A 26,304-nucleotide genomic window follows, 5' to 3' on the forward strand; every position below is an offset into this window, starting at 1 on the left:
TTGACAGAACTACTAATATCAAGGTTGAACTGAAGCGGAGGGGAGGCCCCTCCAGCACTGAGACACATTGGCACGACATTGTGGGATTGCTTATACTGTACTTTGAGGGCCTGTGCATCAGCTGTTCTGCTGATAAATACTGGACTTTTGTACTCCTTCTACCAAAATGAAAGTCACTGAAATTTTATTTTAAAAAGTGACCGGAAAAACTTTGCATGTGAAGGCCAGACATCAGTGCCTTGCCTTCCTGTGTCAATGGACAACGGCAATCCTAACATCTCAGGAAGTTCAGGGAGTTGCATTCCCTTCATACCTTACACAGTTTTGAAGTGCGAAAGCAGCCAGGGCTAAGAATTCAGGGACATATTTAGTTAACCAACTAAGGTGCTGGGCTGCAAGCTGCTGAGCTGGAAAGAACAGGGAGGAAATGAATGGGTGTTAAGTTGAGTAGGAGACCAGAAAAGATAGGGACAGATTCAGAGAATGGAGATAATGTAAAAAGGTCCTGCTGCAACAGGGGTCAAAGAGGTGTAATATCATTACTAATTTATATTACAGTAGCACCTACAGGCTCCAAATGAGATCAAGCCCCCAGTCTGCTGAGCACTGTACAACCACATTTTGAGAGACTAAATGACTCTTCCAAGGTGTCATAGGAATTCTGAGTCACAACTGGGAACTAAATCCAGATCTCCTAAGCCCTAGGTCAGTTCCCTAACCAAAAGACCATCCATTCTTTCAAAGAATTAGGATGCATTTTGCTGTGGGACATTCCAGTTATAAAGCGACCCACAGGACTGATTTTAAAAAGCCAGGACTCCTCTGCCGAAATAAGAAAGATTGGCGGCTGTGGTACGCTGAGCACTAGCTCCTACGCCATAGGTCTGTGTTGTTTTAAATGAAGAATGTATTGGTATGGAGAAGAAGTGGACAGTGAAGGGGAAATGAACATTCCAGAGCCTAGTAAGGGCAGCACATGGCTCTGATAAGGAAGTCAAGGAGCTCTGCCTCTCGCCTGCTTTGTACAAATCTGCTTCTGCAGCAACTTGGGCAGAACAATCATCCTCTGTCCAGTGTGAGGCATTTATCTCCTGTTATTCATGAAGAACCCTTCTGAACAGGTAGTTCATGCCAAAAGGGAGATCACATTCTCATCAGTGTTCAAAGTACAGCAAAGAAACACAGGAAGTCTTGTGCTAAGAACAGGGGTTTGTTTTTTTATTTCAGAAGCACAGCCATGCCAGCCATGCACTGTTATATACAAGGGTACGTCCACGCTACCCACCGGATTGGCGGGTAGCGATTGATCTATCAGGGATCGATATATTGTGTCTCATCTAGACACGATAAATCGATCCCCAAACGCCCTCCCATCGACTCTGGAAGTCTACCAGGGCGAGTGGCGGAAGCAGAGTTGATGGGGGAGCAGCAGCTGTCGATCCCGTGCCGTGAGGACGGGAGGTAAGTCGAAATAAGATATGTCGACTTCAGCTATGCTATTCCCGTAGCTGAAGTTGCGTATCTTACAATGACATCCCTCCCCCGCCCCAGTGTAGACCAGGCCCAAGACCATATATTCAGTGTGTAGTGGCTATAACAACATTTCGGGCTGTGAGGCTACTCAATCCATCTAGTTCCACTTGAAGGAATGAATGAAGTCAAAGCAGAGCAAGTACTTTCAGATCAAGAGAAAGATACGCAACATTACCTTTAAAACCCACAACACTTTCCCTGGGTTCAGTGCCAGGTCTGCTTTGACTAACTCATTAAATAGTAAAGCCAATTTTATCTATTTGCCTGGCTGTTAGGCAACACACCCTTTCTTTTGATTTACCTAACTCTGCAGTGTTCAGGGAACAATGCCAAAGTTTCTTTCAGATACAAACAATGCCATTGTGTCAGAAGCTCAGTATCTGGCAGCCACTGAAACATGCCTGATTGTTTTTTAATGTTTAGCTTTATGACTGTCAGTACATGCAAAAGGGAGCAAACGATTGGAGGGGGATCACAAATAGAGTAAAAAGGGATTTTGAAATTCTTCTAAAAATCACAACCCACTGTCACTCATATCACATGCCAAGGGTAAATATTGCCAATATTTTAACACACTAAAGCAAAATATATGAAAATCAGTTCAACCTTCATCCTCCTCCCACCCCAGCCCCCACTCATGGACCTGATACTGGGCTCAAGATTGGGCTTCTATGTTTCTCCTGAAATAATTAAGATCATATACACGTTGGATCAGAGGTGGTGAGCATTTTCCTGTGTTCACTGCAGTGTTTTAGTTATTTGCAATGTTATCAGCTGTTGAAAGTGAATCTTGACGTTAGGACTTATCTTGCAAGTAAAGAAGGAATACATTTTTAAATATTTCAATGTAAATTTCTTCAAACATTTTTCTTACTTATTTTTTGTCCTGCATTTATCTTCGGCAGCTATTCATTTGGTATCATGAAGATATCATGAAAAGCGTGTTAATTTTTGAAAAGCAGCTTTGCAGTTCACCTTTAACACGAGCAATATGCCACGTATAATTTTTAAACTTCAAAGTGCAGCATTCCAGCTGCAACACAGGCTGCAGGCTACAGACTAACAACGTGAGCAACAAACATGTCAGTTATTACAAAAGAAAGGACTAATTACAGATTTATATTCTGGCAATGTATAAACATTAAAACAAATTATTTGCCAGCATAGCACCTTCTGTGCCCTGTTTTTCACTGCATGTCTTCTCTGTAGCATTCCTTTGGATTTCAGTGATCCTTTGAGCCAGATTCTCCCATATTTAATACAGACACACAGCAGGGGTAATTCCACTGTAATCTATGGGACTACAACAATGTTGAAGTATGAGAGAAAAAAATCGAGACCATTCCTCTTGATCCTTTATCGAAAATGGATAATTTTATAAGGTTAGGTTTGGCTTGGAAAGGATCCTAAATCTTATCAGAATCTTTTTTCCCCCCCTATATTTGTGAGTTGTCCAGTACTTCTTGATCTCATTTTGGTCAGAAATACATCTCATGGTATTTCATTTCACAAAAGTGGGAAGGGCAACAGAGTGCAAACAAAAAGAATTTTTAAACAAGTTAATCAAAATTCTTCTGATTCTCTGAACAGGTTTTGTAATTCCACTAAACTCTGTAGAGCTACCCCAACGACGAGTTTGGCTCAATGTCCATTTTTATTTGATCAAAAACAGTTCACATTGAAATTCTTTATTCTTTAGTAAGCAGATATCAAGGTTTGAAAAGTTGCTACAATAAGCTTTCTAAGACTAGTTCCTGGCCAGCACTGGGAATAATTCTGTGCCTCTGCATCCTGGCTGACTTTGAAGTGGCTGTTCTGGGCTATATATGTAAGCAAATAACTAATCAAGCCTAATATGACAGATGCCCGTTGTAAAGGAGCACATCTAACAGGCATCTCTCTTTGTATACACAAAGCTTTGGCACGTTTATAGATGCCAGGATTATCTTTTTAGTTCCATGTACGCTACCCCATAGTAGACATTAACTAGGACACAAAAGTTTATACCAAGTAGTTAATGTTTGTCTCGGTTTGATTCTATAATCCCTCAAATAAAAGGTCTTGCCTTTTACACTGGTTTATTATCCGTTAGAACTGAAGTTAATTAGTAGTTAGGATAGCTGTGGCCTTGAAGTGCTCCTATAGGAACAGAATCTTCATTTTTGAACATGTGTTTGGTATAACCACCACTGCGTGTGTGCTGTAAAACCATGATGTTTGACAAGGGAGAATGGCTTATGCAATAACTTTAGCACAGCAGCAGTGGTTTCTGCAATATATATACACAACTACTCCACTAAAGGAGATCTGCATACCAAAACCAAAGAGAATTTGTTAACAAAACACACATCTGCAAGCGGAAACAGGACAGCTTCTCAGGCTAGAAGTTTGACATTCAGCTCTACAGACTTCACAGAGGCATGTCCAAAACTACAGCCAGGTTACTTTTATCATAGAATTGACTTATAATTAATGGCAATAGTTGATCTACTATACATCATCTTGACTTGGTAGCAAAACCAAAAATCTCCTGTGCTCACACTTGTATTTAGCTCTTGCAAGTGTAGTGTACATGTCTGAAGTCCAGGGCCAGCTCCAGGCACCAGCAAAGGAAACAGGTGCTTGGGGCGGCCAATGGGAAGGGGCGGCACGTCTGGGTCTTCCACAGCAATTCGGTGGCAGGTCCGTCAGTCCCCTCGGAGTGAAGGACCCGCTGCCAAATTGCCACTGAAGAATGAAACTGGTGCAGTAGAGCAGCCACTAAAGCGCTGCTGATCGTGGCTTTATCTTTTTTTTTTTTTCCCCCTACTTTGCCGCTTGGGGCAGCAAAAAAGCTGGAGCTGGCCCTGCTGAAGTCATAATGTGGTGCAGAGCCCAGTGGCTTCTCAACATAAGAAAGCTGCACTGGTTTAACTAAAGGTTTGATTTTATAACCTATTTATTTATTTATTTCAACTGATGCAAAAAGATGTGTGGACACTTGTACTTTGGTTTAAGAGTGACTTTTGCCAGTTAGTCTGATTAGAAGCTGATTTAAGCTAACTAAACTGAAATAAGTTTAAACAGAAATAAGCGTCCACCTAGCCTTTTGCAAAAAAAAGTTGCCAAGGTATAGTGTCCCAGGGCTATGGCCTGGGAGTCCAGAGACCCTGGTTCTCTTCCCAGCTCTGCTCCTCACCTTTTATGTGATGTTGGGTAACTCTTCTTCTCATCTGTGTGTCCCCTTTCACCCTTTGTCCGTTTGGTCTATTCAGTCTGTAAGGTCCTCAGGCCAGTGACTATCCCTTACTATGTGTTTGCACAATAGAACCTCAGTCTCAGCTGGGGCCTAGAGGTGCTTCCATAACACATATGTTAGTATGTTTTATATGCTGAATGAGTAGAAATAAACATAGCCATTCCATTGGTGAGCATATTCAGGTTTCAGGGGCAGATCCAATGCCCAGTGACGTTAATGAGCATTCAGTGGGTACTGTTTAGATCCAAAGGGAGGAAGGGGTATTGCAGCTATCTAGCCTTTCGTTTTAAAAAAAATGCAGTGCCCACCACTTCTGTTTCATTCCCAGAAAACTAAAAGTTGCCTTTAGAAAACTGCCTCAGAGTTTTTAGGACAACACAGTCATGCTGCTGATGCTGCAAAATCAAAACTGTAACTTGAAGTAAATAATTACAGTGGATTTTGCAGGTAAAATGCAGAGACTTCCTTTTGCTGCTGACAGAAATGAGTCTTGTGACTAAGATACTGGCCTGGGAATCAGAAAGTCTAGGGTCAGCTCCTGGCTCTTCTGTTGTCTTTCTGTGTGACCACAGGCACGTCACATTACTTAATCCCTGTGCCTCAGACTCCCCTTCTGTAAAGTGGCCATAGTATTTCCCTACCTCATGAGATGCTGTGAAGATATATTCAGTAATGTTTGTGCTGTTCTCGGATATCATGGGGAGGGGCTCCAAAGAAGAGCTTACAAATTAAATATATTCTCTACTGACCATCTCATAGTATCCGAAGGGAAATCTACAAAAGCATTTATTCATTCTACTTTAAGGTTTCGCGTGCCAGTAATATATTTTTAATGGTTTTAGAAGGTCTCTTTCTATAAGTCTATAACATATAACTAAACTATTGTTGTTTGTAAAGTAAATAAGGTTTTAAAAAATGTTTAAGAAGATCCATTTAAAATTTAAATTAAAATGCAGAGCCTCCCAGACTTGTGACCAGGACCAGGGCAGTGTGAGTGCCACTGAAAATCAGCTCACATGCCACCTTCAGCACATGTGCCATAGGTTGCCTACCCCTGCTTTAACCCATGATTTGAGGACTTCAATGATTCAAACACAGGTTTGTTACAGGAGTGGGTGGTTGAGATTCTGTGGCCTGTATTGTGCAGGAGGTCAGACTAGATGATCATAATGGTCCCTTCTGACCTTAAAGTCTATGATTATTTCCAATTAAAGACGAAGGAACATTTCTTTAAAGTTTCTGCCACTAAGATGTGTCTCAGTGTATCACATATCAGATTTAAAGAAAAACATACCCTGCAGACAGAAAAAAGACAGAGGGGAATACAACTGTGTTCACTGACTGTCCAGTTTCAATCTCCAGTTCTGACACACCTTAGGCTTTCCATGGATTAATTTTGCATCTCATCCATGTCCTCAATAACAAGTAAAAAGCCAGTGGCACAACAATTATCAGTGAATAAGAATGTGAATACATGTTTGGTATAAAATTACTATAACTAAATAGGGCAGGGGTTGGCAACCTTTCAGATGTGGTGTGCTGAGTCTTCATTTATTCACTTTAATTTAAGGTTTTGCATGCTGGTAATACATTTTAATATTTTTTAGAAGGTCTCTCTCTCTCTCACTCTATATATTATATAACTAAACTATTGTTGTATTGTAAAATAAACAAGGTTTTCAAAATGTTTAAGACGCTTTATTTAAAATTAAATTAAAATGTTGATCTTACACCGCTGGCCTGCTCAGCCCGCCACTGGTCTGGGGTTCTGTTCACCCAGACTGGCAGCGGGCTGTGTGGGGCCGGCAGCCGGGAACCCACTGCCACTCAGGGGTTTCATCCGCCGGCTCTTGCCAGCCAGGATTCCGGCTGCTGGACCCACTCAGCCTGCTGCCGGTCTGGGGTCCCAGCCCTGCCCACATATAGTGGGTACCTACCTTCTCCCTGATTCTGGCCCATTCTCTTCCTCTCTCTGCACCGAGCACAGGGCTGGGGGTGAAGGGTCTGGCCAGGAGCTAGAATGAGGGAGGGGGCTCAGGGTTGGGGCAGGAGGTTCAGGTGTGGGGCACTTACCGGGGCAGCTCCCATTTGGTGAGAGGGGTGCAGGTGGGGATGTGGGGGGTGCAAGAGTCAGGGATTGGGTCGTGGATGTGTGTGAAGGATTCAAGCAGAGGGCTGGGTGTGTATGAAAGGGGTCCAGGGCTCAGGGCAGGGGTCTGGGGGGTGTGCAGGGCTGCGGGTCTCAGGGCAGAGGGCTGGGTGTGTGTGTGGGGTCAGGACAGGGGGCTGGAGGAAATGCCCCTATTCCACCCCACCTTCCCCAAGGCCCTGCCTCCACTTCTTCTCTGCCTCTGCCAAGAGCAGCGAGCATGCTGACTCTGATCCTTCCTGACTCCCTCCCTCGCAAAGGCCATCAGCTGATCGGCTGGCAGGGAGGGAGGGATGGAGAGGTGGAGGAGGGGCAGGAACCCAGCACACTAGGGGAAGAGGCAGGGCAGCCAGCAGGACCAAGCTTCTGCCCCCTGCCCCTTGCCCCCACGGGGGTTAGGGGAAGCGGAGGGCAGAGAAGAGTGGGCCGGGCTGGGCAGGATTTTTAATGGCACGCTGCTGCCTGCTGGGACTATAGCAGGCAGCAGTGTGCCATTAAAAGTCAGCTCACGTGCCATCTTTGGCATGCGTGCCATAGGTTGCTGACCCCTGGAATAGTGTCTGTTTTACAATTCCAGGGTGAACAGTTTGTAAATTACTCATCTGGTTATTCAATGATCCTGACTGCTTAGAGTCCATGGAAAGACCCTTTTTACTTAGTGCTGGATCAGAACCTGAATGCCTTATTGCTGAGTTCACAAATTAAATGGTCACCTACGGTGATTCTTTTCAGGGGGCTAGGTGTGTGGGGACCTCTGGAATCCAGTCTCACTCAAGCAGATGCAGTACACCAGCATGGAATAGAAATATTTTGGCCAGCTCAAGGACCATAAATAATGGAACATGTGTCTGACGTCCTTCCCCTTGCTACATCTCAGCTTCACAGCACTGCTACAACAGCTGGGAAGGCAGAGGAGCAAATTCTGCATGGGATTGATCCAGTGTCACAGACTCACCACCGAAGCACTTGAATTGCTCACATATCCGGAACCTCCTCTCCAGAGGCTGCACAAGCCACTGTTTTACAATATGCTCAGCTTCATTAATTATAAATGTGACTACATTGCTGAAGTCTTGCCTATGAGCTGTCAGTGAACCCAGAATTTCAGAAAATATACCCAGTATAGTAAAATCAATATAACATGCAGCCTTCCGCCTTGTTTGATAATATCTTAAAAAACCACCCCAAAGTAGCTATACATGCACACAGTACAGCTCTGCTTCACCTTTATTAGAAGGCCACATTCTAAACAAGGAATTGATATATCAGTCACTTGAATGCTTAAGACAGGTTTCTTCATATGTACGTACTGAGGATACTTACTATAATTTGTAAGTACTTTCCAGAACAACGTTTCATTCTAGCATAATAAAAAAATAACTAAACAAACATTGATTTAACTGTTATTCTCCACGTGCATCACTGAGCATTGCAATATTACTTTTTCAATAATAATGCTTCATTTACTGCAATCCTAAATCCACCCAGCTGTCCAGAGGTACTGACAAATACCCAACGCTGAGTGTGAGTATGCTACGTATTTAGGGTGTGTATGGGAGGGAGAGAGCAAAAGGGCAGACACGTTTTTGTGAGACTGCCAAAGGATCAGCTACTAGGTATTTGAATGAGAACGTCACAGTTCCTATCAATTATACAGAACAAAACTAAACAGCCATTGATTCTGCAAGTGATGTGACAGCTGGGTCAGAGGCAATACTTTTGTGGATGAGGTAAATGTGCTCTGATATTTCTTCCCTGTGGGGGTGACCACTACCTTTCATCATCCACAGTTTAGATCAGTAGGTGAGAGAGCTTTGCTGCAACGGCCTCTCGGTGTGGGAAGCTGGATACTCAGCTTCACTCATCCCTCTACACTTTACAAAACTGACTGGAAAATATTTTTTCCTTTTTTTAAAATGACTGTCTTCCCTTGTATTAGACTAAATGACTCTCCCCTCCCCTGCACAGACTGTGTAATGGTGCGATTTTTTAAAAAGACCTTTAATATTATAATATTTAGGGCCCAATCCTGCAACCCACAGCAACAGTTTCTGCTCACATGAGCCTTCCCCTTGATTTCAATGCGACTATTTTGCAGGAATAAGGCTTGCATAACTGGGTCCTTGATTACTGGTTATTTTTACTGAAATGGTTTAGCTGCACTTCTTGGAGAGATTGTAGGAACTTTATAAATAAAGTTGTTTTTATGATACTGAACAGCAGCTGTTCAGTTCAGATACGCACTAGGTTGCATTTCAAAATCTGACCTACATGTCAGCCTGAAAACAAGACAAGACATTTCCCTCTGTGCTTGGAAGCATGTAAAGTTCAAAAAGAGTGTTCAACCCAGCTTTATCATCAGTAGCATTTAGGGTATTTGAAGATGGAGAACTCACCTCAGGCATCCTGTGGCATTGTAGAAGATATTAGGGTCAGATACAATACTTGATTTTGGGTAATCTCTATCTGGCCAACCAGAGTAGGGAATAAGAATGGTCTCTGTCAGTGGGTCCAGGGTTTCTCTAATCAGCAGGGTCTTCAGCTGGTCATTGGAGGACAAGTTCCACAGCAAACCTACAATGACCAAAATAAATTAGAATGGCAACAAGAACTCAATTTACAAGGTCTAATCCAAAACCCACTGTAATTAATGACGCACATTGACTTCAGTGGGCTTTGGATCAGGTGAAAATTTGATAACTTTTAAAAGACAACTCAATCCCTGCTATCCTCAGTTATATTAGACCTAAAGCATCAATGTGATGGAACGGATATCACAAATTCCCATGGCATGGCAGTGTATCAAGCACAGAAGGAAAGGCACAGTGATTTACAGCAGAGGTTCTCAAACTGTGGACCACAGACCACCAGTTGTCCGTGAGCTCCATTCAGATGGTCCGTGGATAGTTCTCTCTAAGGTGCGCACCTGGGTGAATGCGCACAAGAGAATGAAGAGCCACCAACCTAATTAGTGGAGTTATGCAGGCATGGCTCCACTAATTAGATGCCTGGACCCTGGAGAAGACTCACATGTATGGTGAGGTGGTGGCCTTGGGGAGAATAGGGGGGAGAGGGGAGGGGGCAGTGGGGTGAGAAGAGGGGATGGGGGGAATTTGGGATGTGAAGGGTTGTGGCTGCCAGAGAAGGAGGGGACTTTCCCCAGCTCCAGAGCTATGGCTGCTGGGGAGAAACGTCCCTCCTTCCCAGCCCCAGCTGACACACTGGGGGAAGGAGGGCACATCCACTGCATTAGAAAGGTAAGACTAGTGATAGTAAAATATGAGTTGTGTGCTTTTGTTTGTAGAACAAAAAACGTTAATTATTAAGGGGTTTTTTATATAGTGCTTTTATCCAAAGTGCTTTACAATAGTTAGCTAATGGCACAAACAACATTTGAAAGGTCATTAAGTGGTTTGCCGAGACCCTCAGCAATTTTCAAGTGGTCCGCAAAAAAAAAAAAAAAAAAAAAAAAGGTTGAGAACCATTGATTTATGGTATTTTACTGCATATATTTAAATTTAACAGGAATTTTAACTGAGCAAGTCAGATGTTTAATAGTTCATGCAATACTGGTTTACTGGACAAGTATTGCACTGTTGATCTTACTATGTGTACACAGCTTTTAATACTGAAAGAATTCACAAAGGACTTAAAACAATTTTAATCGAAGTCTGCAAGCTAAGGTTTTGTCCTTAAATACAACACTGTCTTTTTCCTTTGAAAGGAAAACTCTGTAGTATCAACCAAGTATAGAAGAACTTCTCCTCTATGCAGCAGTGACCAATTAGTGAAAAGCAATGCCAAAAATCAGGAGACAGGCAGCTAGTGAGGAACAATGATCAAAGAACTCCATTTGGCATTTACTGTACCTGCACAAGCAGGTAAGAAATGCCCAGGGGCCTACAATGGTAACAGAAGTAAGTGACTGCATGTTTCTGAGTTTCCGCTCAGAGTTAATGAGTTTTTTTTAAATTTACTTTCCTTGCTCTCTCTCTCAAGATATACATTTTAGCTATCATACTTGGAAAAAAAAAAAAGCCATAATGTAACTAAACACACAAATCAAATGAGTGAGAACTCCCTTCCCCCACCATGGAGCTATTGCAACATAGTATACACACTATGTCAAAGGATAAAGATGGAAGGCTCTGAACCACATGGTGGGGTTCCAAAGCCCAGAAGGGAATAATGAGTAGGCGTTCTAGGTAACTAGATAACAGGTAACTGCTCATTCACGTATCTACTCTCAAGGGAAATGGAGAAGAAAAGGGAGCAAAGGTACTGAGAATGTGATTAGTTCTGTTTTCTGTATATAGGTAAAGGAACTGCTGGTGTAAATTGGCATAGCTCCAATGATATCAACAGAGCTATGAAGTACAAGGTCCATTCATGTCACCTGAGAAACTTATCCTAAGTCCCCTAACATCTGCACTCACAACTCCCATGGACTTCAATAGGTGGATTATAGCAATTATATGGCCCTTTGAATGTATTACCTTTTATTTTCTAGAAGCAGCAGTGGAAGCTGTAGCATGATATTGCAAAGAGAACTACCGATCTGGAACATGTGAGTCTGTCAGTAGGTACCACTGTATAATTATGACTGTCATTGCAGTTTCTTTACCATTGGCAGGTACTCAAAGAAAGCTAGTTATAAGCAGTTTGACAAGAAAATCCCAAACTGAGGATGGAGGTGGGTGTGACATAGGAGATAGTATAAGACAGTAAATTTTTTCTTTTTGGAGGGTGAGGCTGTTAAGGCTGCCCTCCAGAAATCTCACCTTTTCTTACTTTTATTTTCTTTCTAGAGGCAGGGAGGCAGTATACCTTAGGGGTCATGCAGGTTCGGGCATTTTGACGTTCACCTTGGTGGAGGTCACAATGGGGAAGCTCTGAATCAGCAAATCCCCTGACCACCTTTGTCATACCCACTCCCCTTCCTCCTTCCTGGTCAGTGGGTGGAATTTTAGCTCACCAACAATACTTGACTACAGAATATTTTGCACATCACCATCATACACTGCAGACACCAAGATGAGAGATTCTTGTTACCAAGTTTCTTCCACATTTAACAGCAGAATTCCTCACAGGAGTGAAAATAGTAATGTCTGGAATTCTGTTATCTTCCAGCCAGCCAAAAGAACACTTAGGAAGGGGTGCTGTATACTGTGTATGTTCACAGTCTACATAGCTAGTTTTAACTAGTTAGAATAGTGTAGGGGAAAAACTAAGGGTATGTCTACATCTACAATTTTGTAGCGCTGGTTGTTACAGCTGTATTAGTACAGCTGTATAGGGCCAGCGCTGCAGAGTGGCCACACTTACAGCAACCAGCGCTGCAAGTGGTGTTAGATGTGGCCACACTGCAGCGCTGTTGGGCGGCTTCAAGGGGGGTTCGGGGAACGCGAGAGCAAACCGCGAGAAAGCAGGTATCCTTCCCTGGTTTTGCTCCAGTGTTCACCGAACCCCCGAGCAAGCAGATCTCCTTCCCCGCGGTTTGCTCTCGCGTTCCCCGAACCCCCCTGCAAACGGCGGGGAAGGAGACCTGCTTGCTCGGGGGTGCGGGGAAGGAGACCTACTTGCACGGGGGTGCGGGGAACGCGAGAGCAAACCGGGGAAGGAGACCTGCTTCCCCGCGGTTTGCTCTCGCGTTCCCCAACCCCCCCTGCAAACCGCTGGGAAGGAGACCCGCTTGGGGGGGGATTCGGAGAACACTGGAGCAAACTGCGGGGAAGGATACCTGCTTGATTACCAGAGAGGCTTCCTCAGGTATGCTGGGATACCTGCTTATTCCACGGAGGTCAAGAAAAGCGCTGGTAAGTGTCTACACTTGATCACCAGCGCTGGATCCTCTACACCCGAGACAAAACGGGAGTACGGCCAGCGCTGCAAACAGGGAGTTGCAGCGCTGGTGATGCCCTGCAGATGTGTACACCTCCTAAGTTGCAGCGCTGTAACCCCCTCACCAGCGCTGCAACTTTGTGATGTAGACAAGCCCTAACAGACTAAGCTAGGATTTTAAAGGTACTTTTCTGAGTGAGTGTAAACTGCTGCTCTGAACTACAAAGAGAATGATTGTTTTTCCAGTTTGCTGCTCTGACTTTCATAAACCTCATCCTTTAAAAAAGCAGCATAGTGCAGGGCTGATGTTCCTCTCAGCAGCTCATGGATAATGTTTCCTTTATAATACCTAGATACAACATGTGTTTGAATTACAATAATTGCCAACGGTGGGGGAAAAAACCCACTCAAATGTTGGGAATGCTGCCACACCTGTGTATTACAAAAACTTTCTTCTAGGAAAAATGAAACACAAACAAAAACCAGTGCAGTAAATAGGAAGTAAAATGGGAGGGTCCAAGTAAAATATACTGTGAACTGGCTTCTGTAAAACAAAATTCATGTAACAAAACAACATATACCAGTTTGTCACAGGAACACAAGTGTTATATAAAAATGAGAAAAAATAAATAAATAAAAGCACCTCGAACAAAAGACTCACAGCTGCCAAAATATTTAAAATGTTGCTGATACTGCAAACACTCCCACACATGCTTAATTTTACCCATTTGAGCAATCCCACTGAGACTATAGGCATGAATCAAGTTACTCACATGCAAAAATGTCTGCAGGATCAGGCCCTTTACCTTCAGATATGCTACACAGTATGCTAGTAAAAACAATGAGTCCTTGTGGCACCTTAGAGACTAACACATTTATTTGGGCATCAGCTTTTGTGGGCTAAAACCCACTTCATCGGAGTGATGCTGAGAGAAATGCCGCTTATCTGCCTCAGTGGGTGGGGGAACTTGATGAGACCAGTGGCGAGGGGATCCAGTCTCAGCAGCAAAGGAAGAGACACTCTCTGAGGGACACTAGGTAGCCTTCCCCTCCTGGGAGCTTCTGCTACCTATTAGCGCGAAGCATTCACCTGCTCCCAGGATTTAAACTGGTGCAGGGGCTATGTGGAGCCTCTTTCGGCTCCATTCCAGCAGCCCCACCATACCCACCCTGAACTAGGAATGGGAACCCGGCATGACAGCTGCCGCTGGCCTAGCCAACTGCCCATTTGCAGGCCAGGAGGGAATTTTTTCCTCTCATGGGCCAATTGGCCATGGATCAGACAGTTATTTGCCTTCCTCTTGCCACCTTCAAGCCGGCCCTGGCATCTTCTGACTCCCTCGCCAAAGATGCCAAGTTTCTAATCTGCCGGGAGGGGCAGGGGGACTCCCCCTCAGCTCAGCCCAGACCCTACCCCCACTCCACCTCTTCCCCCAAAACCCCATCCCTGCCCTGCTTCTTCCCACTCCACCTCTTCCCTCCCCACCCAGTTCCTCCCCTGAGCATGCTGCAACCTCCCTCCTCCCCCCCAGCACCTGCTGACACTGCAAAGCAGCTGATCTGTGGCAGGCGGTAGGCACTGGGAGAGAGAGGTGCTGATCAGTGGGGCCCGCCGGCATGCAGGAGCCGCTGGGAGGGGGGGAGGGGGAGATTCTGGTAGGGGGGCTGCGGGTGGGCTCAGCACCCACCATTTATTTCCCGTGAGTGCTCCAGCCCTGGAGCACCCATGGAGTCGGCGCCTATGCCTCTCACAGTTGGGAGGGTGCTAGGACTCAAAGAGAGCTGAGTCCTGGCAGGGTAGGCTGAGGAGAGCCTACCCCATGTTATGGGTTATATGGTAAGGAGCCCTGTAACCCCTGCACTGGAGCCAATTAAATGCCTGCTACAGGAGAGTCTGGGTGATGGGTGGGTAGCAACCCTCCTGTGTGCAGAAGTTAAATAAAAGTTGCGGCCTATTGCTTAATTCCATGCATGGGTCTGTCCTCATTTCACCGCCTTGTCTGCATCAAACAGCATATTTGTTGATTATGTAGAAAGTTCAGCAGGAAACAGAAAGTAGAACAGCCAGAACAAGCAAAATCAGCTTTTGAAGGTGAGCCAGGTAAGCTTGCAGGAGAATGTCTAACCTCTTGATCTTGTTATTGTGCAACATTCATCTAAGAAATGAAAGAAAATTTCTCCTGCAGGCAGGATTACAGCACAGACAGGCAGAGCTGTCACAGAAAGAAATAATAATTTAAAAGGAAAACCCTCCCATCTTGCACGTATCAGCTCTCTAAGGCAAGAAACATATGCCACTACTAGCATACTGACAGGTTTCAGAGTGGTATCCGTGTGTTAGTCTGTATCAGCAAAAACAATGAGGAGACCTTGTGGCACCTTAGAGAGTAACATTTATTTGGGCATAAGCTTTCGTGGGCTAAAACCCACTTTCCCAACCAGACATACTCTTCTCCCACAAGTAATTTGTAACTTCCTTCTCTGCCTAAAAAGAATCTAATTCAAATATCTTAATTAGCTTGCATGTTAAACTGAGGGCAAATTTAAGTTCTTCCTTTCTTTAATAGTTACAATGCAGTTATGAAGCTAACAACTCCATACCTTCCAGTGTGACTCTGAGGAAGTCACTTCACCTTTCTGTGACTAGGCTGGAGATCCACAGAAAATGCTACAGGGAACCCTGCAGTTGTTTGCCACATCTGGATAAAACACACTGGTTCAACAGGAGACGGGGATCTCTCAGTGATTTGAGCATTGGTCTGCTAAACCCAGGGTTGTGAGTTCAATCCCTGAGGGGGCCACTTAGGGATCTGGGGCAAAAATCTGCCTGGGGGATTGGTCCTGCTTTGGGCAGGGGGTTGGACTAGATGACCTCCTAAGGTCCCTTCCAACCCTGATATTCTATGAAACTTCCAATCCCCAGTACTAGAATCACAGCCAGTCAGGTTGGTGTGCTGACAAGGCTTCCTCCTCTCACCCTCTGCTAGGGTTCATAAGGGTATGTGGCAGAAGGTAGCACTTTCTGTAAGCAGCATACATCACCAGTGTTTCACAGCATAATTCACATCTTTCATCAAGGGGTACATCACACATAGTATGATTGTTCCCAGTCCCATTTCCCTACCTTACGTGTCAGTCCATGCCACGCATTTGCAGTCTGCTAATTGTTACCTGGTCTAGTATTATATGGATTTATTAGAGAAACCTATTAACACTCTGTAGTTTGGGAGTTATTACGAGAGCCCCACTGTGCACAAGGGAGATAATTACCCTTAGGAAAGGTGTTCTGTCTCAGACTTTAAAGCCAGAAGAGACCATCACGAACATCTAGTCTGACTTCCTGCACATTGCAAGCCACTGAACCTCACCCACCCACTCCTGTAATAGACCCATAACCTCTGGTTGAGGTTACTGGTGTCCTCAAATCATGGTTTAAAGACTTCAAGTTACAGAGAATCCCTATTTACTCTAGTTTAAACCTGCAAGCGACCCATGCCCCATGCTGCAGAGGAAGACGAAACACTCCACCCTTAAAGGGTCTTGCCAACCTGAACTGGGGAAAAATTCCTTCCCAGCCCCGAATATGGTGATCAGTTAAACCCCGAGCATGTTGGCAAGATCCACCAGACACTTGGAGAAGAATTCTCTGTAGTAACTCAGAGCCCTCCCCATCTAGTCCTCCATCTCTTGTCATTGGGGTATTTGCTAATAGCAGGCACAGATCTGCCACATGCCAGTCTCATCTTTACATCCCCTCCACAAACTTATCAAGTTCAGTCTTAAAGCCAGTTAGTTTTTTTTCAAGCCTAAACTTGTAGATGGCCAGTTTGGATCCATTTGTTGTTGAGTCAACATTGGTGCTTAACTTAAATAACTCCCTTCTCTTCCTGGTGTTTATCCCTCTAATGTATTTATGAAGAGCAATCACATCTCCTCTCAGCCTTCCTTTGGTTAAGCTAAACAAGCCAATGTCCTGGAATCTCCTCTCATAATGCAGGTTTTCCATTCCTTGGATCATCCTAGTAGCCCTTCTCTGCACCTGCTCCAGTATGAATTCATCTTTCTTAAACATGGGAGACCAGAACTCATACAGTATTCCAGAGGAGGTCTCACCAGTGCCTTCTATAATGGTACTAACAATTCCCTGTCTCTACTGGAAATACTTCGCCTGATGCATCCTAGGACCGCATTAGCCTTTTTCCACAGCCGCATCACACTGGTGGCTCATAGCCGTCCTGTGAACAACCAATACCCCCGATCTTTCTTCCCCTCTGTCACTTCCAACTGATATGTCCAGGGCCGCCCAGAGGATTCAGTGGGTCTGGGGCAAAGCGGGGGAGCTGCGGCGCTTGTACTCACCCGTCCGCAGTCCACGTCTTCAGCGGCATTTCGGCAGCAGGGGGCCCTTCACTCGCTCTGTGTCTTTGGCAGCACTGGAGGGCCCCCCGCTGCCGAAATGCCACTGAAGACCAGGACTGCTGCTGGGCCAGGGCTCGCGGGGTCCCTGTGGGGCCCGGGGCAAATTGCCCCAGTTGCCCCCCCCTCTGGGCAGCCCTGGATATGTCCCCAGGTTATAGGAAAAAAAATTCTTGTTGTTAGTCCCTAAATTCATGATCTCATACTTCACAGTATTAAATTTCATCTCATTTCTATTTCTCCAGTTTTCGAAGTCCTCCAGATCTTCTTGTATGATATTCAAGGGAAGGGTAGGCGTTAACAGGACTGAAGACCCTAGTGATGGCAGACCTCTTAGCTGCTCTAGAAGGGGATCTTTCATTTTAGATTGCGTGACTTGGCTGGAGGGCTGTGCCACTGAAGACCCACTTAGTAAGGTCAACAACCAACAGGGGGCACCTGGGGAAGGAAAGCTTGCAGCATCCCACCCAGCTCACAGGAGGCACTCACGAGGCGCGAGCGTCCCCGTCACACCTTTCTATACTTGTAATATTTTTATTAGTACAATTAGCAAAAGTACAAATACTCTGACCCAGCAAATTAGATAGTGACTGTCTTGTGTTATCTCTATGTCTAGCGTCCGATACTCCATACATCCACACCATTCCTGGCAGAGACCCTAAAACTTGTGAGACGGGCAGTCTAATAGTGGTTATCCTATCCCTGGAATTCTAAGATCTCAGTGGCTTAGGCCGTAGTCGGCCCTGATACACAGGTTCTGTGGCCACCATGAATATTCATAAAGATGCCTGGCCTCCTCCGTGCATATCTAAACCTCCTACAGTGATAACGCTGGGATGCTGTCTTCTGATAAGAAACTTATTAGTATATATGTCAATTGGTTGCCATGGCACTTTTCATGCTGAACATCTACTGATGTTCTTATCTTAAAATATCTAAACTAGCATCAACTGATATTTGGTGGTTACCTTTCAGCCATCCAGTCATAGATGTTTATCTTATGATACTTTGTGACATAGGGTCACTTCTGCTAAGGCTTTATAGGCCTTATGCTAAGCTATTGTCTCACAGACTTGGGCCTGTACAGTCAATTTATATCTATATTTTACCTAATATCTATACCTTATGTAGCCAATACCTATAGGCTACATACTCCAGAGGCATATAGTTGGAGTCACGCTTCTTTAGGGGAACTCCACTGTGTGTGTGTGTGTGTGTGTGTGTGTGTGTGTGCACGCGCATATGCGCAAGCGCGTGAGATACAGACAGACACACACGCACGCACAGTGGAGGTGGAGGTAGTCTCCCAGCATACTAGGAACTGAGAGATAAATTTTCGTCTTGTCAGAACTGGCTTAGTTTTAGCCAATTAAATCTACATTAACAGTCCTGCCACTAACTAAATCAGTGACCTTGAAGTTGAGCTTCTAAGGTCGGGATGTACTGCTCTCCTGTATATGAAAATGAGATAATCTTTCTGTCATTTGGTGGAGAATAAATATCACACAAAGAATTTTTGACCAAAGGCTTCTTGACCCTCTTCACAGAGGGAATAGTTAACTAATACTCTTTAAAGGCTAGCAGTTTCCTCAAGTTTATATTCTTTCCCTCAGTTACAGAACTCTGGTGCTGTGCTTCCTATGTGCGTCCTTCCTGCCCTGGTCTTATACAGAGACTACATCATCATTAAGGAAAATCATAGGCTCTAGGCTATGAGAGACTCTAGGATATGAGCCTTTCACAGGAGTTAAGTCTGGCACTGCCAAGCTCCAAAATTTTCCTGAACTATGACAGGTTAACAAAACATTCACTTAGCTCTGACGGCAGGATAATTATAGGAATAACTCTGCAGGGGACCAGAGCTGCTGCAGACATACATGGCATCGGTACCAGTGGCCCTCTGTCCCTAGTGGACTTCTCAGAGCAGCATGAATCTGAAAGGGCCCCCAACTTTCTTCTCTGGAGTTGTAGGCCATTGAGCCCCTCCAACGCAAGGACTCAGAAGAAGATTAGAGAAAGGAAATTGCCGTTTCCTGGCTCCTATGTGGCTATTACTCCCTAGGAGAACAAACTGGCCTTGAATCAAGACTTTAGGGGTTGGCTGAGGACAGGAGCCCTACTAGCTGACAATGTCCCTTTAAATCCTTGTTCCTCTCCCGGTTATGTTTGACCCATAGATCATTCAGCTAAATAAAGAAACACATATTACAGCAAGCCTGTGCACTATGTAGAGCACTGCAAACTTGCATGCAAGTATTACCTGTTATCTGCTTTTTAGTTTCCACATCCTTGGTTTGTCTGAGTACTTGGAGCAGGACTGGGACCCCGTTCCGCTCACACACTTCTAGTTTGTTGTCATTGTCCTCATACACCAAGCTCCTCAAAGCTCCACATGCCACCCGCTGAACGTCCTCATTCTGCATTTTCAGAAGCTGTAGAAGCTTGGGAATGCCACCAAGTAAATAAACCTGGGAAAGGAAACCAAAGAGAAGTGTTCTCATTGTTTAGCTACGGGGAAAAAAATGCCTTCTCAAATATAGCTTCTGGGAGCTTTTTCCATTTGCTTAGGTATAACAGTGGGCTGAATGATTTGAAGCTCTGACTGTTAATAGTTAGGGCAGTGAACAGGCCATGACTGTAAGGAGAGCTGAGTGAATAGCTGAGTTTTTGGTTCAGTGGTGGAACTGAAAAGTCTGGAAAAAAATTGGTTAGTTTTGAACAGAAAGTAACTTTTTTCAGGTTGATGAAAAGACATTTTTTTTGTTTGGATCTAATGAAATGACATTTCAAAACCAAATAGGTCGTTTAGAAAAGAAATGTCAAAACACTTTGTTTTGAAAATGTTTTTGGCTTTTTAAAATTTCCCTCCCCCCTTCATTTTGTATCTAGCCTAAATTATTTGTCAAATGTGAATGGTTTCAGTTACCCAAAAATTGCATTTTTCAAATGTGCTATTCCCTTCCCCCAAATAAAAGTTTTCCCAACTCTAATTATAAATTTTGGTATGGAACCCATTATCTTAGGGCTTCTGTATAAGTCACAGTCAAAATCCACAGCTAAGGGAGGTAGCATGGTTTAAAGCGTGGGGCTGGAATTAAAGAGAGCAGGGTTCCGTTCCCAAATATGCCACAGTCTTGTGCAACCTCATGTAAGTCATTTAACCTCTTTGTGCCTTAGCTTCTACATCTATAAAATGAGGATGATGATAATTCTGCACCTCACAGGGTTGTCCTTAGATTTAACGCAATAATATTTGTAAAGTGCTTTGAGCATCATGGACGGAAGGTGCTACACAAGTTCAAAATTATTATTTCCCCATGCTAGCAAATCTGCAGCTTTCCTTGTTGTCCCCTGCTGCATGGGCTGAAGGCATAATAAATAACCTATTTTACTTACTAAGCACTTCTTAGCAGTAGCACACTATATAAGAATTTAATAAAAACATAAAACGAAACCTCAGAGTACACACAATCATAAATTAAATATATCTAGACAATTCTTAAATCACTGCAGTACCTATAGAAGAGATATCACTTCAATCTCTTTTTAGAGGACCAGATAGTGAGGATCTGACCCAAAAAGAATGCAAAATAAAAAGAGCATTTTATAATCACTGCAGTAGTAGAGAAATAAAATATTTTTCAGGGATTAGATGCTGTGGCAACTCTCAGTATCCCAGTTATCCCAAGATGTGGTGTAAATGAGTTTTGGCTTCTTTAGGAACAAGTTTCTTATGCAGTATGTCTTGCAGTCAAGCAGTTAGGAATGGTTTAATCCAATATCCCATAATGCAATAGGGTCTTCTGGACAAACTCATCCTTGTATAGCAAGGATTGTACATACAAGACTTAGAAACGTGATATAACTTTTATGGGTAGCATGGAGCCGTATGATAAAAAGAATTTAATTTAACTGGCAGCTGCTGAGATCAGGAAGAAATGAAACGCAACAAAGCCTCCTGTTATCTTCATGCCCTGGCAAAGTACTCTGCACACCTGCCTTTGCTTTGACTCAGCTGTATAAAGGGTAAAGTTTCCTGTTAATATACTATACTGACTTGGTTCCCTATCCTTCAGCACTCTGACTCTCACCAGAGTGAACTAGAGAAATAGCCATCTCTCAAGGTAAGTAGAGCACAAACACTGAAGGACTATTTGCTTACTGCTACAAAACTGACATGTCCTTTTGACATTACTTTCTTAGTTTTTCTTTGAACATTTTTACTGGCTTTCTTTTGTAATTGTCAGTGACTGTAAAGCTCATGAAAGCTACTGGCCTATTTATATCCACCAAACAACAGACGGCCATGCTCTCAGATGAAGAAGGGGCCACAGGCCCTAACAGATTATGGAAGACAGGTGCAGGTGGAAGTGTAAAACAAGGGAACCCAAAAGGGACACCAAGCAGAGAACCCCAGACTACATCCACTGCTTTGAGACGGAATCCAAGGAATCAGTGGAAACAATCCAGAAGAACTCTACCTGGATGTGCGAATGGACCAGGGAAAGGTAAAAGGCCCCACAGTCAAGCTTCCAGACCTGGAGACTTAACTCTTTTGCTAACCCACCCAAGTACAACACAAGCAGCAGCAATACAAGCTTCCTTCATGATGCCACACAAATGCTCCTCAAGCTCTGTCTAATGGGACTGTCCTTCACAACTCATTTTGAGACTCTCTGCCAAGACTGAAAATAAGGATGCTAGTTATGATGGTTGTTTTTAAAATACATACATTGGTCCAGCGGAAAGTAGATTAAGACCACGCAAGAAGTGAACAAGGTTTGGTCTCTGCTAACCTAGATTGTATTTAAGGTTTCCGATTTTTGTTTTTAACTGATAAACACCCCCCACTACCAACAAACAAACAAACAAACACCGGAAATGGTAGCTTGCAGCTAAGGCTCGTCTACACAGAGCAGTAATGCAGACTATAGGGGGTGTGATTTCTAAAGCTCACTAGTGTGTGTCGGTGTACACTAGGGTTCCTGAGTGTGCTTTGATATAGTGCTGTTTGAAACAGAACTATATTAAAAGCATAATCAGCACATTACAAAGAGATTATTCTTCACTGTATATACAGGATTCTGGTTATGGGGGTTTATTAATTTCAATTTTTGATTTATTTTTAGCAATTTGTGAGTTGTATATAGATGTCCAAACACTGGGGTTTTTGAGGCTGTCCCGTGATATAAACTGTAAAGAATAATGTATACTTACTATTATATGTTATAATGTATATACAGTAGTATATACTGTAATGACTAATCTCTTTGTAATGTTCCCTAGCGTGCTTTAACATTGTTCTGCTTCAAACAGTACTACATTAAAGCACAGCAAGGAATGTTTAGTGCACATCAGCAGGGTCTATACAAGCCAATTAATGCGCACCATGTTAGTGTGCTTGAGAAATCGCACCCCTGTAGCTTGTATTACTGCTCTGTACAGACAGGCCCTTAGATTCAAGTAACCATTTCTTGTGTTTTTCCCGGTGTTTATTGGATAAACAGATTTTTTTTTTTTAAAAGTCAGGGGCATTTTATCAGTGTTTATCAGTTAAAATCTAAAATCCGAAGCCCTAAATATATACTGCCGTAATGTAATCTGCATTATTTATTACAATATACACAAGGAGAAAACACAGAAACATGCTGATTTTTTCACATCTACATAAAGCTCTAACTGCTAAAAATAAACCCAGAAAACTGAATGAATAAACTCAGAAAAATAGAAGCCTAAGTGTATTTGAGCTGGGACCTAAGTAGGAAAATGCTCTGTAACATGTACCCAACACAGTAAACCATATAATCCCTTCAACATCTGGCATTTAATGAAACAAACAAGCAATAATCCATCCATACATAAGATTAGTATGCATAGCAACATAACATGTTCCCAGAAAATGACTACATTAAAATGGAGTTAAGGTTGAGAATACATATCAGTAATTTAGGGTAGACTACATTACAATGCTGTACAATTATCTGAAAACCAAGGAAACCCAGGAAATTCACACTTAGAGATTAAATTTAAAGGAAATCCAAACACGTTATGGTTTGGTAATGCACAGTTTAGGGCACCCAATCAACCTTTACTCTGCCCTGTACTGACACTATAAAAGGGGGGAAAAGTCAAATGTGTCTTTGAAACTCATTTAATCTAAGCAAGGTCCACAAACTCTAATGAGCCTTAAACATTATTGTATTGCTCTTGCATTGTTGTCATTTCAAAGCAGAATTAAGATTTCTGCAGAAGGAGAAACTTTCAGTTATGAAGCATAATGGGGGGAAATAATAAGTACTAATCAGGAAAAAATTCAACATAGCTTGTAAGTTTTAACTATATGAGAAGATTGCTGGGTTTGCAATAGGGCAGAATTAAGGTGATCCAGGAATTTCCTTGTTATTTTTCAAATTAAAAACACATGAACCCTAAACCAGAAACTCAAAGGGAATGTTGCCCTCTAATATTTTTAGTGATTTGAAAATATAAAAAGGTCGATAATTTTAACTTTTGTGACCAGATTCTTTGACACACTCGACTGCTTTGCCCCAATCTGGAGCAGCAAATAGCAGCCAAAGCATATGGGGCTAGCTAAAATAGGTTTATAGCTGCTTTATTTAGCTAGAGCAATGCAAACCAGCCAGAGTGTATATCCTGTTTCCCCCTCCCTCTGATCCTCCAAATTCCCCCTGGCTTTTCCAAGCCCCCACCTCGCCCCGCCCCCCCGCACCACAAACCTCCACCCATCCAATTTCTCTCTCCCTCCTGCATCTTTGTGAATTATCCTGCATGTATCTGCTTACTTCTGCCTCCTGCACCTTCATTCATTTCTCTGTGCATGCACACATGCATGCACACTCATTACTTTCCTTCCTCTTCCCAGCCTACTAGTTTGAGTACACTTGATGCAAAGAGCAGCTTTGAAAAGATGGTTGGGATTAATGGCAATTTTCTGCCATTATCTTCCATAACTGAAAGTTTGTCATAAAGAACTGCCTTTTTCAAAACGGCTACCACCTCCCCTTATTCTCAGTGGGACTGAGAACACAGCTGTCCTCAGGGAAAACTCCCATGGTGGCCCCCTATGCTGTGCGGAGGTAGAGACACTCAGAACCACTAAGAAGAATGAAAGAGAGAAAGAGAGAAAAGATACCTTTCTTAAAATGGCCACCAGCTGAGGTCAGCAGTAATGTGAGTCCCACTGAGACCAACTGGATAAAGCAGTCATTTTGAAAGAGAGAGGTTCTTCGTGATATTCTCTGTAGGCCCATTTTAACCTTTCAATCTTTGCTGAAGGAGAAACTTTCAGTTACAAAGAATAATGGGGGAAAATGACCATGGATGGATGGATAAGAATAAAATCTATCTAGTCAACATATCCCAATATTTCACTGAGTTTTAACTTAATGGGACGCTTGAAGAGTCTATATTATTGTGTTACTGAGTATTTTTGGCGAAATGAAAAAAATGAGTTTGATACTAGATACTCACTTTCTTTAAAGGTCTCATTTTTAATTTGTTTTAATTCCTAAACAAATTAACAGATTTACTTGTGAATTCTCAGAAAATTCATTCTGTATTTAAAGAGTAAGTGCAGTAGTTTGGGGCGGACACACTGTATTTCTCTTATGTAATAAAGAGATTGATTCTCTGCTTTAAGTTCAAAACTCAACTCAGACCTATCTATGGAGTTATTACAGACACCTCCACAGTTACACAAGATCATAGTAATAAATAAAGCACTACATAGCATCCAATAGATCATGAAAACTGATCACACAAAACACTCAGTATCTGGGTTCCAAATGTCATAAAACATGGACTAGAAGGAGTAGCGTGCATACAGTCTACATTTCCCCTCCCTCCCCCCCCCAAAAAAAACAAAACAAAACTGTGAGACACTATATTCCTGATAAAGCTGCTGATCCAAGGATAGAAGAATTTGTTAGGGGAACATTCAGCAGTCCACCATGATCAGCATTTTTACTGTCTGACACAAGTGGTTTCACAATCAACAGAGATAAAAATGCTTATATTGTAAGTAATTGTTTCTATTTAACACAGTTTTCTATTTAATTCAGTCTTTATGTAAAATAACCTAATAGGGCTCTTTAAAATAAAGAAATCTGTGTCACTTATCTATTTGCTATTCCAATGGTTAAACGTCTAGTAAAAGTGATTAAACATTACTATACAAAGCAAACAAACCCAGCACATGGAATACTCTACACAATGACTTCACAAGACAGCATGCTGAGCAGTAACAAGAACTACGTAATAACTACTGTTTCTACTTTGTATGCCTTGGGAGGGTGTACAAACACTTGGGTTATTTAGGAGGAAGGTGGGCTTTACTACATTTTGTGTTTTTTTCAGGCTTTCGTTTAATTAAAAAACAGCAAGACCATCTTCCTAAATCTAGGCTTTCCTACACAATCAAGATTTGAGATCACCCAGTATAATTCTTACTACAATTGCTTGCTGAGGGTTTTGCCTTAATAAAGATTTGTTAGACCCATCTGCTGAGCAAGTGAATCTCAAATCCAACACAAACACAACTCGTAAACCCTGAGAAATTGTACTGTACAAATTTAGGTCTTAACTTTGCAGCTCAGGTCCGTATCACCTCAACTATAAACAGGATACAGTCATAAAAACTTAGTTTTCAAACTTGGGTGATCAAACTTAGATACCCATATTTGTATTTAGGCACACAACTACCTGTTTTAGTCATCCAAGTACTGGTTTAGGTATCTAAAATGGACATTTAGTTGCTAAATGTAGATTTTGACCAAGATCTTTTTTAAAAATCACGTCTAAAGTGAGGCTTTTAAGTTCATATTTACGTGCTTCTGGGAGTTGCTGGGTGCTCAATAGTTTTGAAAATGAAGCCACTATTTAGATGTCTTAATATGAATTTAGGAGCCTAACTTTGGGCACATATCTTCAAAAAATATTGGAATTAGTGGTCCATAATTGATCATTTTCTTCTCAAATGAGGAACCACACTACTCACTTTACTATATTTACATGCAATTTGCTGAGCTAGATTCAGCAGGTTATGTGGGTTTTTATTTATATGCCCAACCCTCAGATATTGTAGTGCTAAATAACCGGGTAACTGATT

The 26,304-nt window shown here is 42.9% G+C and overlaps 1 protein-coding gene across 1 annotated transcript in view; it reads right to left on the minus strand.

Annotated features, from left to right (window-relative positions):
• Positions 1–26,304, minus strand: part of PKP2 (plakophilin 2) — a 69,616-nt gene that overhangs the window by 15,449 nt on the left and 27,863 nt on the right. Inside the window, exons 5-6 of the mRNA XM_030543717.1 lie at positions 19,438–19,645; positions 9,317–9,494 (exon numbers count right to left, since the gene is read on the minus strand). Coding sequence (XP_030399577.1) covers positions 9,317–9,494; positions 19,438–19,645 — 386 coding nt within the window. The remainder of the gene's footprint in view (positions 1–9,316; positions 9,495–19,437; positions 19,646–26,304) is intronic.

This window comes from Gopherus evgoodei, chromosome 1, assembly GCF_007399415.2.
Source record: "Gopherus evgoodei ecotype Sinaloan lineage chromosome 1, rGopEvg1_v1.p, whole genome shotgun sequence".
Classification (NCBI taxonomy): domain Eukaryota; kingdom Metazoa; phylum Chordata; order Testudines; family Testudinidae; genus Gopherus; species Gopherus evgoodei.